Source organism: Cervus elaphus, chromosome 9 (genome assembly GCF_910594005.1).
Source record: "Cervus elaphus chromosome 9, mCerEla1.1, whole genome shotgun sequence".
NCBI classification, from domain to species: Eukaryota; Metazoa; Chordata; class Mammalia; order Artiodactyla; family Cervidae; genus Cervus; species Cervus elaphus.
In genome coordinates this window covers 47,874,814-47,891,531 of record NC_057823.1, presented here as the reverse complement: position 1 = coordinate 47,891,531, position 16,718 = coordinate 47,874,814, and the positions used below count along the sequence as shown (strand labels likewise).

Here is a 16,718-nt window from a genome sequence, read left to right as displayed (position 1 = left end):
CAGGGACAGAAGTGTTTGGCTTACATCCCTGGTGGCTGGCATTGTGATGATTCTTGCTATCCTCCATGGAGTTGCAGTCCCCTCCTGGCACGGGTTCCTGGTATACAGTGTTCTCGACAGACATGTTTGACTGGTCTTGGACCACTTCCTTCCCCTCTAGTTCTCTTTCTCTCAACACCAGTGCTTCCCAGCTGACCCTCTACACTTGGACCTCCCTTCCAGGAACCAGCCCTGTTCCCTATTTCCCTCCAGGGGAACCTCTGTAGCCTGCCTCAGCTAAGTGTCAGAGGCAAAGCCATGGATCTGCTGGTCATCCTGGGAGCCTTTCCTCACCCTCCAGACTAATACTGGGCCCTACTACATATGAAACCATAAGAAAATTCCTGTTTCTTTGATAGGATAACTCCCACTCTGGGAATCTGCCACCAAGGGAATAAGATTATATACACAACCATAAATCCAGCAAGAGGACAGGTGAGGTAAGTAATGCTGAATCTATTCAAACGCCTGTACTATAGCCATGGTTAGGAACACTATTACCAACAGTGAAATATTTATCACTTGTTAAGCAAAAGAAGGGAGAAAAGGATGCTATATCATGGCTACAAGTATGGGAAACATAAGAGAAAGACTAGAATGATATGCATATGATGGTTGCCTGGGCCATAGCATCGAGGCAGGACAGGGTTCCAGCCCACATAGAGGCTCTAGTGAATGCTTAAGTTTGAAGCTGGGTTCTACCACTGGAAGTATATAACGAAGAGCAAGTTATTTAGGGCCTCACTCATTTTCCAGTGGAGTCAATCTCAGAGGGCCACTGTACAAGATAAAGGAAATGGTATATGTTAAGCACTTAAAGCAATATGTGGCACACATAGTAATACTCAAACATCATTATAAGAGATGGAATAACGAGGGCTTTTTTTTCTTAAATATTGTACATACAGATACACGTATGAAGGTTCAAATCCTAGATTCATCAGCATACTATGTACGTAACCTAGGTAAGTTATTTAACCTCAACATGCCAGGCTCACATGTAAAATGGAAATAATAACGGTACTTTTCTGAGCTATGGTCCCCTCCTGCCAGGGACTACCCCAGCCACAGGTGTCCATAGCATGACACATACATTGTAAACCCCTATCAAATGTTACACTATGGGAAGGAGGCTCATCTAAGGTTCTATTTTCACAGAACTTAGAATACCTTATGATCTAAACTATCTAAACTCCGGAAACGATCAGTATAATAGTAGTTTTTATGATGTAGTCAACTGTCATGTCTGAATTTAAGGGATCTTTTAGAAACAGCCTTTCAAAAAGTTCATGTCAATTACACATTGTCTCTTTTCTACATGTGTCCTAAACTAGACCATAATCAACTGTGGGCAACAACAGTACTTTATATTTCTTTCGGCTTTCACTAAACCTAGCAGAAGGCCAAGAACATTTTAAGGTTCAGTTAATGCATGCTGATTAACATCTGCCTTACCCAGAAACAACTTCTTAAACCACTTCAGATCCTTTCAGTGAAAGCAGAGGTCACAAACACCACAGTATCCGACTCTTTATTTTCCCATCAGCTGCTACTTGTAAGGTCACACCTATTGATCCTAATTATTCTTCCCATAGAAGAACACTTTCCTGCTTACTGATTCTGGGAGAGAAAAGACAAATGAACAGAAAATCAACTTTCTTAGGTGTATACAAGAAATCAACAGTTTTCTAAATCCACAATCTGAAAGTCTTTTTTCTGCCTAAGTAAGCATACTGTCACTCTGTTCATTACTCCACGAGAATACATCTTCACATGTCAAACTGGATTACTCCCTTAAAATGTTCAAGTAGTAAAAACAAGAATGGTGAATTCTACTGAATATGTCTGCATTTGCTTATTATAGGACTAATTAAAACATCAGTTTATAATTTTTTTTTACACATTCAACAGTTCAGCAAACACATGATTCTTTCAATCTGACTAAAGTTGTAAGTCAACACTTCACTGGAGAAAATACATGAAGTTGCAGCATTAGTCTCTGAAACGAAGGAGTGAAATTCTTCCCAGCTGTCCTTCGAGTCTGTCACTACTCCGCATGTTCCTGCTCTTGGCCCGGAATCAGCCACCGAATACTCTCAGTTCGAATGGTAGCATACATAATAAAACTGATTAAAAAGAATAAGGAAAATACAAGCAACCAGTCCACACTTTTTATCAAAGTGCTGGGAAGAGGGCCTATTTGGTCGGCTTGAGTTACCACCACATTTTTCTTGGCTTCTATACCTGAAAGAGAAATCAGTTTTGTTTCAAATGAGATAGAAAACACTCCCACTACAGATTTTTCTTAAGTATTCTGCATGGCATGCAAAATGATATGTAGTCTTAAACAGCACAGCTAGTATACCTGGGATGGGCTTCACTTGCCTGTCAGTGTAATTTGTAACTTGCCCTTCTCTCCACCACATCAAAGGAGCAGGAATCCATTCAGCTGTTCAAAGCTAAAACACTAGAATTTCAGTGAACTCACCAGAAAGGCCTTAGTCGGTGCATTGTATGAGGTGTCTTTTGTTCTCTTTCAAGACCAAAGTTCAACAACTTAGTAAAGCTATTCTCAGGAGTCTACAGAATGTTGTCACAGTGTGAGTAATGCTAAATTCAAAATGTTTTAAAATAATTTACTGAAAGAATTGTTAGAACAACCAACCAACACTGGGATCAGTGATTACCAAAGTGATTACATAGATTTCACTTATGTTCTAAGTTTTGTGAGAGCACTGAACAAATTGGCTTCCCTTCTCCATATCAATCTAAATGACAAGCAGGGATCCTTTACAAGACATGGAATAACTAAATACCTGGTAGTTAGTTACTCCCATAAGGTAATTCAGCTCTTTGTTCTGTGTTAGATCTAAGTACTTACATACAGCTAAGAATATATGGAAGGTATAATAATTTTTATTCACTTCCAATGAATATATTTCAGGAAAAAGTGGGTGCTCATAACTGAGGCATTGAAGCTTATGAGGAGTGAACTTTTCCGATGAAGGAAATTTCCTCAGTATTCAGTGCTCAGACTTCTACAACATAAAAATAAGGGCCTGTGTTTCAGCAAATATTCAGGAATTAAAATAGCATCTACACCTGAATTAATAAATAGGACTCCATACAACAACAAAAATGAAAAAAACACAACCATACACAACAATGTGGATGAATCCCACAGACATAATGGTGAGTAAAACCAGTCAGACACCGAAGAATCCATACTGTATGTCTGTATTAATTCAAAGATCAAAAACGAGGAATACTATACTATGATAGTAGGAGTGAAGATGGTGCTTATCCTTGGGGAGAACAGGAGTGATAGTGCGGAAAAGGGGCTGATAAGGTTCTCTTTCTGAATCTGAGTACTGGTTACTCAAGGTGTTTGCTTTGTGAAAATTCATCACTAGTCACAGGCACTAGTGACTGATGCATATTTCTGTGTAAATATTACAATTAAATGAATAATGTGTGTAAAAATGTATCTATAGGTGTATGGCATGCGAATGTTATCTCAATAAAGCTGTTACATTTTTCAAAGCTATCTATAATCATATTAATATTACCTAATCATGTTAAGCTTGCCATTGATTGATAGACATTTAACAGGACCACAACATTTCATCAGAAAAGAAGTTTTACATCCCAAAGCCAATCTTGAATCCTTCACTTAAGAGTAATAGCTGATCAAAAGCCACAGAAGGCATATTCCTCCAGCAATAAAATGTCGTCTTCTACAGCATATTATTTCTACATACCTGTCTGGTTAAAAATGAAGATTTTCAGCGTTTCCAACGTTCGGTCTGTATGATTAAATCTAGCCATTGGTTTAGCCCCTTGAAATAACAAGATGTTAGGAACAGCCACAGTGCCAAACCTCGTAGAAAGGCTACAAGAGAGAAAACCTGAATTAACAGTGGGCTTCCTCACACAAGTACGGTATCAGAATGGATGGAAATACATGAGAAAGGATCAGATTTCTGTGACCTGTGGAGGCTTCTGCCACTGAAACAACAGGCTGTGGTTGTTTCTGACTGCCTTCCTCATGGGTCAGGGTTGGGGGCATTCCCATTCTGCTCTCTGACTTGCTTTCTATTACAATGTGGAGCTGCCCCTGACACAATTATTCCACTACTTTTGTTCCTAACAGCCAAAACAAATCAGACCAGAAAATTCCAATGCATGGACAAAGCACACTGTATCAATTTACTTGACAGAAGAAACTTCAAACTCTCCAGAATGCTCATTTCCATCCCTCATAAAAGATTCAACTTATGGATAAGCAATTAGGTTTGTGAGTCGGTGCAAAGGAATCTACAATCTAACAAACACGCCAGGAAGATCACAATTAAGCTGGGACAACTCAGAAGTAACACGACCTGAGCAGTACTGTGTCAACTTTTACAGAATACTGAGCAGTAGTACAAGTCAAAATGTTTTGGGTTCAAGCCTCAGTTCTGCCACTGAACCGGCTGTGTGACCTTTGGGCAGATTATTTAACCTTTCTAAGCCTCAGTTACCCCCACTAATAAAATGGTAATATTGGATAATCAGGATTTTTTTCTTTTGAAGCATGTTGTAACATAAATATTAACATATGAGGCAAATACATGTCCCACAATACAATAAGACAGAGTATCCTCTATTCTCCATAACTGAGGCACCATGCCAGGCACTGAGAAGGATGCACAGAGATGAAGAAGCAACAAAAGGGATGATAAAAGCCTGCAGGGAATAGAGGATAGCGTGGAAGCTGGTGTCAGATCCATAAGCAAAGAGTGCTGAGCAGGTGCTGCGAACTAGCCCTGCTGACTAGGGGGTCAGTGGAGGGCCCGGGCAAAGCTGGACAGTGACTTCAAACGTCCTTCCAATCAGTCTGTAACCTTGGGCCAGGCCACTGAGATCTTTCCCTGAAGCCTTTGTGGGAAATGTGGGGCAGTTTCTTTCTTCATAAACAATTTCAGGTAAACATTATCCACACTGAAAATCAGGGCCTCATTTTCATCACCAACTTGACCATCTTCCAAACTTCCCAAATTTATTCACATACAACCACCATGTGACCTAAGAAGTAGCATCTGACTTACAGCAGGAGAGGAGGACATGGTTTATTAGCTCAGACCCAGTCACAGGGAAAATATTTAACATCTGCACTATGTTCTTTGTAACTTATCTTACTGAACATTCAGAAAAGACAAAACCCCACTGAACAGTATGAAAGACTACAAAACAAGGGTAAATGTATATCAAAGTCCTAAAATAATTCATCAAATTTATCGAATATCTACTAAGAACATGCATTCAAGAATAAATGTAAGCAAGAAGAAAGAAAGAAGAAAGGAGGGCAAGAAGGAAAGAAAAGAATTTTTTAAAAAAACGACTTCTCTGGTGGTACAGTGGATTATAATCTGTCTGCCAATAACAGGTTCGATCCCTGGTCCGGGAGGATACCACAGCCACAGCCGGTGAAGCAATAAAGCACATGCGCCACAACTCCTGAACCCGAGTGCCGTGACTACTGAAGCCTGGGCGCCTAGAGTCAATGCTCCGAAATAAGAGAAACCACTGCAATGAGAAGCCCACACATTGCAACGAAAAAGTAGTCCAGGCTCACCACCACTAGAGAAGGCTCACTGCAACTAGAGAAAGCCCATGCACAGCAACAAAGACCCAGCGCAACCAAAATAAATAAATAAAAAGAATAAAAAAGAAAGAAAGAAATCTTTAGCAGACATAAAACAGCGGTGCCAAGGGCTAGGCTGCTAGGTTGGGGACCTACGCTGCAGGTGAAAGTCACACAGGAAGAACATAGTTCGGATGCTAATTTTGCTAATTCAGTCTGGCCAGGACCCTAACACATCCTCTGCCCCCGCCCCTGCCATCAGGCAGAGCCATCTTTAAATTCCACCAGGGGAAGAACAGTCTTTCTTCTTAAGGAGCCTCCAGAAAGTCTCCCTCAGGAATGTGCCAATTCTCACTGCTCACACTGTCTCTCCTTCCCTCAATTCCATCTCAAAGCTCAGGCTCAAGCCCTCCTCTGCTCCTAACTTAACTGATAACGAGCCCCAAGTAACTGTAACCATCGTCCAATGGGATGAGACATAAACCCCACTGAGGAAGATACTAGGGGAAGATACCTGCTGTGCTGAGATGCATCCAGTGCCAAAAAGTGAAGAGCTGGAAATGCCCGGGGCAGAGAATTAAAATGAGGGGCCAAGCTGGCAGAAAATCGGCACCAAGGGGTGTAAAACAGGACTAGAGTGCAGTCACTACCATTTGGGTTGAGAAAATCCATAAGGTCCTGTGGCAAAAGAAACAAAAAGTGTTAAAGTCGGCAGTAAAGGATGGGTACTTCTTCTGGAAGGATACTCAAGGGCAGGAAGCACCACGGATGCCAGGGAGAGGAGGTGGGGGCAGGGCCGGGAGGGAGACAGCGGTGTAGCACCTGAGAACCTTCCAGGGTGGACCCACATGGATCCACAGATCAGCAGAAAAGTAGTAATAAATGACATGTCACCGACTCTCCTCCAAGGTTTTCCTTTTTTTATGTATATTAATAAAGGATAGCTCATTTACAATGTTATGTTAATTTCTGTTGTACAGCAAAGTGATTCAGTTATACATACATATATTCCTTTTCATATTCTTTTCCATCATGGTTTATCACAGGATATTGAGTATAACTCCCTATGCTATACAGTAGGACCTTGTTGTTTATCCATCCTACATATAAGTTTGTCCATCCTATACCTGTTAATCCCCCATTCCCAATCCATTCCTCCCCCACTGCCTCCCTCTTGGCAGCCACAGGTGTGTTCTCTGTCTGTGAGTCTGTCTCTGTTTTGTAGATAGGTTCATTTGTGTTGTATTTTAGATTCCATTTTTAAGTGATATCATACGGTATTTGTCGCTGTCCTTCACTTATGATAATCTCTAGTTCTATCCACGTTGCTGCAGATGACATTTTTTTTTCTTTTTTATGGCTGATTAATATTCCTGTGTGTGTGTGTGTGTGTGTGTGTTACATCTTCTTTATCCTCTCATCTGTCAGTGGACATTTAGATTGTTTCCACATCTTGGCTACTGTAAATAGTACTGCTATAAACACAAACGTGCATGTGTCTTTTATTTGTTTTTGGTCATGCAATGTGGCACGTGGGATCTTAGTTCCCCAACCAGGGATCAAATACACACCCCCTGCTGTGGAAGCACAAAGTCTTAACCACTGAGTGCCAGGGAAGTCCCAGCATATATCTTTTTGAATTGTGGTTCTGTCTGAATATATGCCCACGAGTGGGACTGCTGGATCATATGGCAACTCTAACTTTAATCTGATGAGGAACCTCCATACTGTTCTCTATAGTGGCTGCACCAACTTCCATTCCCACTAACAGTGGAGGAGGGTTCCTCCTCTAAGCTTTCTTAAGATCATTATAGAGCAATTTTAATATTTTTCATAATTCTTCAATTCATACACTAAGTACTCACAGGGTACAAGCCAATGTCCCAATCTTAGAACTATGCATCTCACACAATCTAACAGAATCATTAAAGCACTGTGGTCTCAAGCCCAAGCTATAATCTCAGCAGATCCAAGTCTATACTAAGCAGTCAGCTCCATGTATTCAGCCAAAGGTTAGTTCAGTCTGAGGGTGCATCATCCCTGCCACCACGCTACCTCTGACCACTCAAAGTGCGTTCTCCCGGTTATGTATGGAACAGTCACACAACAGTCCACACAGCTGAGCCACAGCATTCACCAGGCACCGAGGGCAGGGCGTGACACCTGCCTTGGAGGGCGCTCAATGTACTGTATGCACCCTAGTTTAAAACAAGCAATCACATGGAACTTCCCTGGTGGTCCAGTGGCTAAGACTCTGTGGTCCCAATGCAGGGGGCACAGGTTCAATCCCAGGTCAGGGAACTAGATCCCACACTCCGCAACTAAGAGTTCACATGCTGCAACTAACGAGCCTGCAATGAAGACTGAAGACCCCTAGTGCCTCAACCAATGCCCCGCGCAGCCAAATAAATAACTATTTTTTAAATAATAATAAAATAAGCAACTACAGTTCTCACAGCTAGGATTCTTTTCTTATATAAGCAGCCTGAATTCATTCTGCTCTCTGGCTTTAACAATCTGACAGAAAACATCAGTCAGAATCCTGGTATTCTCTTTAGGATCACCATTTATCCAACTAGCTGGAAAGCATGCCTGGCCTGGACAAATGTGTCAGCTCTCAGTCCAGAGTAAACACTAGGTTCATACTCTCTGGAGGAAAAAAAAAAAACTTTCCATCAATATAACAAACTTCTCAGGGACATGACTGGTCCAAGCAGTGCTAAATTACAATTTTAGTAACTCAGATATCTCATTTTTATGTCTCCATAATAAATACTTCATTGAGAAGAAAAGTGCTATGATTCTGATACCAAACACCTCCCTGTACATGGGGATTTTTATCACAAGGCTTGGTGGTGAGATTACCCCAAGGATGACTAGGTTTAGGCCACCTAAAAAGCATAGTCAACACTAGTTATATCTCCTCCTTTCCCTACATACATCATAAAAAGTCAAGTGAATTTTCACCAATGCAGCCACTAAATGCCATCCCACTTACAATATGATGAAGATTATGACTCTGCATGTGAAAGATGACAGAGGATTAAATCATAAAATCAACGTGCAGAAAAGGAGAAAAGTACTAAATATTTTTTTCTTACCTGTGACATATTTAAAATTTTCAGAGTGAAATTTTCTAATCCTGTCACATTTCTCTCCTCACAGTTGACCTTTGGGGATTTCAGACTTTCGGTGGTGTTGGCGTCCTCAGTTGGGGTGGGGTCGGATTCCGCCACGTCGGGCTCAGCGTAGTACTCCTCTTCTCTCTCCGAGAAGCTTGCTCCAGCTCTGTCCAGGGAGAAGAGGCTCTCCCGGAGGTTGCACCTCGAGTCCTCCTCCCCTCCGGCCCCGCAGGTGCCGCTGCTGGGCTCTGGGCTCAGCTTGTCCTCGGCTTCCCCGGGAATCACCGACAACATCACCATGTGGTTGCCGTCAGCATCCAGCCCCAGCACTGCCTCCGTCTCTTCTGCAGACGGGTCCTGGCCCGCTGGGTCAGGGGAAGGCACCTCCTCACTCATGTACACAGCCCCCACCTGGAATGGGTAAGCAGGCTGCTCCTCTGACCATAAGTGACTTCTTTTCTCTGCAACTAAAACATGCCAGCATGTTCACAGTCATATTTGACTTCAAAATAAATGAATCCCAAAGAATCACAGTTCTCAAATATGAAAAATTTCCCCTCCAGAGTAAAAAGTTACCTTCCTGTTAAACTATCAGAGAGCCACCCATCATTCTCCAGGTCATGAAGAAGATCACAAGGGGGTACCAGACTAATGAATGCCTGGAAGTGGACCAACACACAGCTTCACGTGAAACCTGCAGCTTGCCATGTGGATTACAAGCAAAAACATTCCACTTCAGACATTCAATTAGGAAAATACAATACAAACACTTTAACAATTTAATTTGTTTGATGAGACTATCCAAGAAAATAATGATGGCTTTATGGAAGATTCTCCAGTGGTCATGTACAGGTGTGAGAGTTGGACCGTAAGAAGGCAGAATGCCAAGAATTGACGCCTTTGAACTGTGGTGCTGGAGAAGACTCCTGAAAGTCCCTTGGACAGGAAGGAGATCAAACCAGTCAGTCTTAAGAGAGATCAACCCTGAATATTCACTGGAAAGACTGATGCTGAAGCTCCAGTATTCTGGTCATCTGATGCGCACAGATGACTCATTGGAAAAGTCCCTGAAGCTGGAAAAGATTGAGGGCATGAGAAGAGAGTGTCAGAGGATGAGATGGCTGGACGGCATCACGGATGCAATGGACGTGAACTTCAGCAAACTCCAGGAGGTAGTGAGGGACAGGGAGGCCTCGCGTGCTGCAGTCCATGGGGTCGCAAAGAGTCAAACACAACTGGGCAACTGAAAAATATGGAAGATTCTACTGTGGTGAAGCATCTTTGCACCCATTATATCAGCTCTGAGAGATGGACGGGATGAAGGCTACCAAGGCAACTTAACAGATGACTGAGCTGAAGTACAAGAGGTTCAGCGTGATGCACAATGGCACAAAGCAGTAAGCAACAGGAGCGAAGTCTTGCGACTACTGCTTCAGAGCGGGCCTTACCTCCCTGCAAGATACCTCAGAGGGCTGCCAGGCCACACTGCCTGAGGAACACCACTACAGCTAGCAGCAGCTCTTCCTGGGGTGGCCTCCACCACTGGCCTCTGCTTTCCTGCCTGCTGCCCTTGGGCTACAGCCCACAGGAGTGCTTAAAGATGTGCCCAGCAGAGCTGGGACAGCAGCCAGAAGAGGAGGCTTTCCTCTCACTCAGGAGCCACTAGATGGGGCTTGAGCCAAAGGTTTGGGTAAGGGAGGAGTCCGAGGCAGCCTCACACATCCATACAGCAAGCTCCACTCACCTCTGTGATAATGACTCTTGCCCTCCACCTCTCACGACCTCAACAACAACCGCCAGACTCTGCGTAAGGAGTGAGTGCAGCTACACCCAGACGAGCCCACCATATGGCTGGGGAGCCAGCAGCTATGGCAGGAGTCCTGCGCGCAAAAGAGCGTGCCTACCAGAGTGTGAATGACCAACTGGCTTCAAAGCTGGGGAGGGGTCTGGGAGCTTCCTAAGGCATGCAAGCTTATATAATGTCTCCAAGAACATTTCCACAGATGTCTGCAGACTCACTTGGCAATTCAAAAACACTCTCCGGGAATTCATTTCAGGCTAAGTGGAAAAACAGAAACCAGATTTACTCTCCCTCCTGAAACAACCCCCAAAACAGTCAAATATGTGCAACAACAGCTTCAGGAGACTGAGACAGGGAAGGACAGTGACCACTGAAAACACAGGAAACAGGCAAGAAGAGCCTACAACAGCTCCAGCTTACCGCCTGGGGAGTTCCTGCCTTGACTCAGTTGAGATGGAGGGTCCAGAAAGACTAAGAAAGCCAGAGCCTGCACAACAGAACCCTGGAGATGGGAGAGCTGCAGAAAGCACTCCGGTCATCTGTGGAGGGGCCTCCTTGAGTGTACTGGTCAGCATATGCAGGTAAGTAAACTCCCCAAAACCAAGGAAAGAACCACTCAAAAGGTTTAGAGATAACAGTTACCCAATACACACAGAGAACTGGAAATAGGGCCTGTCCCCACCCACTACACTGGAAAACCTCGTAAGTCACAGAGCCTGGGGAGAGAGCACAAAAGGGACTTGCTTTGGTGCGTGCATGTTGAATTGTCAAGTTGTGGCCAACTCTTTTCGACCTCATGGACTGCAGTCCTCCAGGTTCCTCTATCCATGGAATTTTCCAGGCAAGCATACTGGAGTGGTTGCCATTTCTTCCTTCAGGGGATCTTCCTGACCCAGGGATCTCTTCCTGACCCGGGGATTGAACCCACATCTCCTGCATTGGCAGGCGGATTAGTAGGGCCCAATTTCCCCTAAAGTAAATACAGTTCTGCTCTCATTTAGCAAACCTGAAAAGAGAATCAAACTGTGTTCAAATAAGTGGATATTTGAACAAAGCTCAAGAGTATTTATAAGAATAGTAAAATACCTAGCACTCAACAAACTAAAAATTTACATCTGGCATCCAGTCAAAGATTACCAGGCGTGCAAAGAAGGAGGGAAATTCTCCTCATTATCCATAATGAGAATAATCAAACCTGACCCAGAACTTGCACGGTTGTCAGAATTGTTAGACAAGGCTATTAAAACAGCAACTGCATTACATGTTTAAAAAGTAGATGCAGAGAACACACGATATAAAAAAAACAGATCAAAATGTAAGTAAAAACCACAATGAAATAGCACCTCATACATGTTAGACTGGCTATTATCAAAAAGACAAGAAATGACAAATGCTGACAAGGGTGTGGACAAAGGGGAGCCCTCATGCACTGTCAATAGGAATGTAAATTGGTGCAGCCTCTATGGAAAACAGTATGGAAGTTCCTCGAAAAATAAAAAATAGAACTACCATGTGATTCAGCAATTCCACTTCTGGATATTTATCCAAAGAAAATAGAAACACTCACTCAAAAAGGTATATACACCCCCATGTTCACTGCAGCATTATTTACAAAAGCCAAGACAGGAAAGCAATCAATGAACAAATGGATAAAGAAAATGTGATATATACATCACACATACTAACATTAATATGTTAATATCACATTAATAACATATTAATGTGATATTATATTTGTATATATATATATATCACATTATTCAGCCATTTAAAAAAAGGAAATCTTGCTATTTGCAATAATATGGATGGACCTCCTTGAGGGCATTATGCTAAGTAAAATAAATCAGAGAAAAACAAATACTGTATGATCTTTCTTACATGTGGCATCTATCAATGTATAAATATACACAATTCTTTCTGAAAATCTAGCTCTGAAAAGGAAAAGAAAGAGCAGGTAGTTGTTATGGGCAGGTAGGGGGCTAAGGGACAGGATTTGGTTTTTAGGACATAAGATAAATTTAAGGACATAAAACTGATGGGAAAACAGATAAGCAGGGAGAAATGACAGGTTAGATACAGCAGAGTACAGGGTTTGGGAAGCAAGGCAGGTCCTGACAGAAGTGGGTCAAGCACTGTTTTGACTATGACCCTGGGAAGGGGTTGGGTGCCTGGACAGGGAGTTCTGCCAAGATGGTGGGGATGGCAGTCTTTCTGTAGCCTTGCATTGATAAATATGTACTGCATGTATAATCAGAAGTCAAACTCAACATGATTACTGGATTGTCCTTAAGATGAGAGCAGGAGATGAAGCCAGAGAGGCTAAAAGTCTGGAGAAGAACAAAAGGTGGCAGACTGGGGAGCCAACCCCACTCTCAAATGCACCAGCTCTGTAGATATCTGCTCTCTCTGAACCTAACCAACATTCCAGGCCCCCTAAAGCAAATGGAGAATGCCAACATCCTGAAAGAATCTCCAGAGAAAAAAATCAGGGCACAAAATAGAATCTGGTGCTCCTGATCGCCTTCATGTACAAGTAGATAGATTTCCCTCACAGAAAATCAAAAGGAAGTCTGAGTGATGCAGAGTTAGAATTTTGAGTCAGAATAAGAGAAAACAGAAACTGTCATGTGACATCTCTCCCCAAAGTCATCATGGGTTTTGGATTTGTTTTGAGTACTTTTTCTTTTCCTTTTTTTCTCCTTTATGACCTTAAGGACATTGGAAATACCCAGTGAACTCTCCACCATTGATGTAACCCTACGGACTCTGCAGCTGTTGGTGGTATGGTTATACAATTGTTGTGATAGGGAAACAAGTTCTTTTGAATAAAAATAACAAATGATGCTCAAAAAGCGCTAAGGATACTGCCTGGCATATAATGAGTGTTTTCATTACTTTTCATCACTCAGCAAGCCGGCTGCCTTGCCTCTTTCCAGGACACTGTTGCAGAAGGAAGGACCTGCATACTTCTGACGCATGCGCACTAAGTCGCTTCAGTTGTGTCTTACTCTTTGCGACCCCATGGGCTGTAGCCCGCCAGGCTCCTCTGTCCATGGGGTTCTCCGGGCAAGAATACTGGAGTAGATTGCCATGCCCTCCTCCAGGGGATCTTCCCCACCCAGGGATCAAACCTGCATCTCTTCTGTCTCCTGCATTGACAGGCATGTTATTTAATACTAGCGCTACCTGGGAAGCCCGCGTATTTCTGGTAAATTCTGAATAACAAGCAAGGTCAAAAGGTCTGGACTTTAACAGAGCTGTGAGGGGTGGGGAGAAAGAGCAATGAGGCTAAGTCCCAGCCATGCCTCCAGGTGGCTGCCTTCCCCCACGGAGGAGGGCCTAAGAGCATGATCTGGCAAGCTGCGGGTTACCCGGAGTGTCTGCTGTGTTGTTCCCATCTATCCTTCACACAGGGACCTGAGCAAGAATGACCTTCTTAAGAAAGTGGTCCAGCAGGGTGCAAAGTAAATCGTGGGCTTTGCAATGAGAGATACAGGCTCTGCCAATTACCAGAAGCACAAATGTAGGCAGATTACTTAGCCTCTCTGAGCTCAGCATCTTCATCAGCAAAACAGGGATACTCAGAACATATCTCGGTGGGAAGACAAAAGGAGAACATAATAGAAAGTACTATGCACAGTTCCTGGCTCCTACTAAGGGCACGTTTGTTGTTGATCAGTCGCTAAGTCGTGTCCGACTCTTTGCGACCCGGCACAGGTCGGCTACTCGTTATCATTATCATTAATAATAAAGTGCTCAGCACATGCGGGTACGCCTCAGTAAGCGCTAATACACTGTCGGGGCATCCCGCCCCAGCGCCTCCCACCCCGGACCGCGAGCCGGGACCACCGGAGGAAAGAGGTCAGGACAACGTAGAGAGAGGCGCTCTAGAGGGCGCCAGGAAGAGGCGAGGCGCGCAGATCCGGGCCTTCGCGCAGATAACAGAGCGTCGCCCAGGTAGACCACCTTGCCGGTTATTTCACGCACAGCCTCCCGCGCCGCCGCCCACGGCCCCAGCCTGTACTCACTCTCCTCGGCGCGGGCAGGAGACCCCAGCACCCACAGCAGAACCTGCCACCAGCCTAGGAGCCGCATGGTACGCGGCGGGCACCGGCCGGTACTCCCAGGCCGAAGGGCAACAGGCGCACAGCGACGCGAGTCGCGCTCCCCGGCAGAGGAAGGCTGGGGGAGGAGAGGCCGGGAGCGCGGGCGCGGTCCCGCGCCGCCATCTTGGCAGCTGGCAGCGGCCGAGGGCGCCATCTTGGAGTCGGGCGGCCGGCTCTGGCTCCTGGGCTCTGGCTTTCGCCGTGGTGCTCTGGGCTGTTTTCCGAATTGCCTGACCCTGGTGCGGCCTGGGGGCTGGCAGCACACCTTACACCCCTGCCTAGCACATCCTTCTCGGGCCAGAAAGGCCCAGAAGCCTCCTGTTGGAGCGCTCATGGAGGTTCAGATCTCCAGCTACACTTCCCAGGTTGCCACATAAAACACAGGATGTCTATTTAAAAATTTCACTTAAACAACGAATGATATTTTTCACTGTTAAGAGACCGACCAATGCTAGGCTGCCCTAGTTTTGCTACAGTAAGTTTTCTAATGGGTCCAGAAGGTGCTGGGACAATGGACAACAGGGGTGGAAGAGCCCACATTTGTAAACTAGATCACTACGGTCATCATTTGGAATAACAACCTTACACCCAACAGTGTAGTAGCAAAGATTTTCGTTAATTTCTTGTCTCCCGTAACCTTGGGCTTCCCTGGTGGCTCAGGGGTAAAGAATCCACCTGCCAATGCAGGAGACTCCAGTTCCATCCCTGCTTCAGGGAGATCCCCTGGAGAAGGGAATGGCAACCCACTCCAGTATTCTTGACTGGGAATGCCTATGAACAGAGGAGCCAGGAGGGCTATAGTCATGGGGTGGCATAGGATAGACTTAGCAACTAACAACAACATACCCTCCTTACTGGATTTGAAGGTGCATGAAAAGCCAATGGGACAGAGGATTAGAAGAATTTAGGATTAATGAAAAGGAGGATGATTTGGCTCATCCACACACTCTTTTCTTTTTATTATGTCCTATTCCCCTCTCTGTGTTTGTGTTTTGGCTGTTTGTTTGGACACATGCACTTCCAGATGTTAGACTTGTTTTATAGTAAATGCTATCTCTGATGACAACTCCATATATACAGCCAATAGGACAGAATGTATATTTGACTGTCTCACCGCCAGGTGGCACATGCACTTATTTTTCAGTGAGAGGTTAAAACATTGAGGTTTAAAACAGGTTTTACTTTCATTTCCTACGAGGTAAATTTGACATCACTTTCTTTGGCTGAACTCTATGCACCAACACCATACATCCTGGGGATTGTTTACACAAGAGGCTGATAATATTTGGAATTGTTGGAACATCCTTGTGGTCCAGTGGTTAAAACTCCAGGCTCCCAATGCAGGGATCCCTGGTCAGGGAACTACATCGCACATGCCACAACTAAGACCCGATGCAGCCAAATAAATATTTTTAAAAGAAAGGAGAAATTGTAACTCACAGCTACACACCTGCACTCACAGTGTTTTGTGTTGTGTAAGGGACTTAGAGAAGGCGAGGTTAGGAAAAAGACTGAGACTGGCACTTTATAGGAACAGGTCAGATTACCTTTAATGAGGGGAGAAGGGGCAGCAGTCAGATTAGTGAGCTGCTGTACTAACCCAAGAAAAGAGTAAGTATATACAGGCATATATGTGGAAATCTACTGTCTTAAGGGAGCCTGTTCTTCTCCAAGGTTGTTCGGAGTAGTTATCTCTTAAACAGCGGGGGCAAGGAATTCTGGGGATGGCCAGAGGCTGGACCGACTGGGAGCTGGGCACAATCTACCTTAATGTCCATTTTTTTTCTTCAGGTGAGAGAGTTCTTTGTTTTGCAAAGAATGGTGGGGAGGACCCAGAGGGGAGTTTTAACTCCAGGCTATTTTCAGCCATGTAACTTTCCTTCCCTTTGTCCCCGTTGATGTGTGCTTAGTCACTCAGTCGTTTCCAACTCATTGCAACCCCATGGATGATAGCCCGCCAGGCTCCTCTGTCCATGGGGATACTCCAGGCAAGAATACTGGAGTGGGTTGCCATGCCCACCTCC

General features: G+C 44.3%; 1 protein-coding gene across 1 annotated transcript; it reads right to left on the bottom strand.

Annotated features, from left to right (window-relative positions):
* Positions 1 to 1,556: 1,556 nt before the first annotated feature.
* TXNDC15 (thioredoxin domain containing 15) lies at positions 1,557 to 14,863 on the bottom strand. Its single transcript, XM_043912810.1, has 5 exons — positions 14,617 to 14,863; positions 8,767 to 9,254; positions 6,180 to 6,343; positions 3,801 to 3,931; positions 1,557 to 2,283 (listed from the first exon to the last, which is right to left on the bottom strand). The coding sequence occupies exons 1-5, from the start codon at positions 14,846 to 14,848 to the stop codon at positions 2,087 to 2,089; spliced, it is 1,212 nt and encodes a 403-aa protein (XP_043768745.1). The 5' UTR covers positions 14,849 to 14,863; the 3' UTR covers positions 1,557 to 2,086.
* Between the last annotated feature and the right edge of the window lie 1,855 nt (positions 14,864 to 16,718).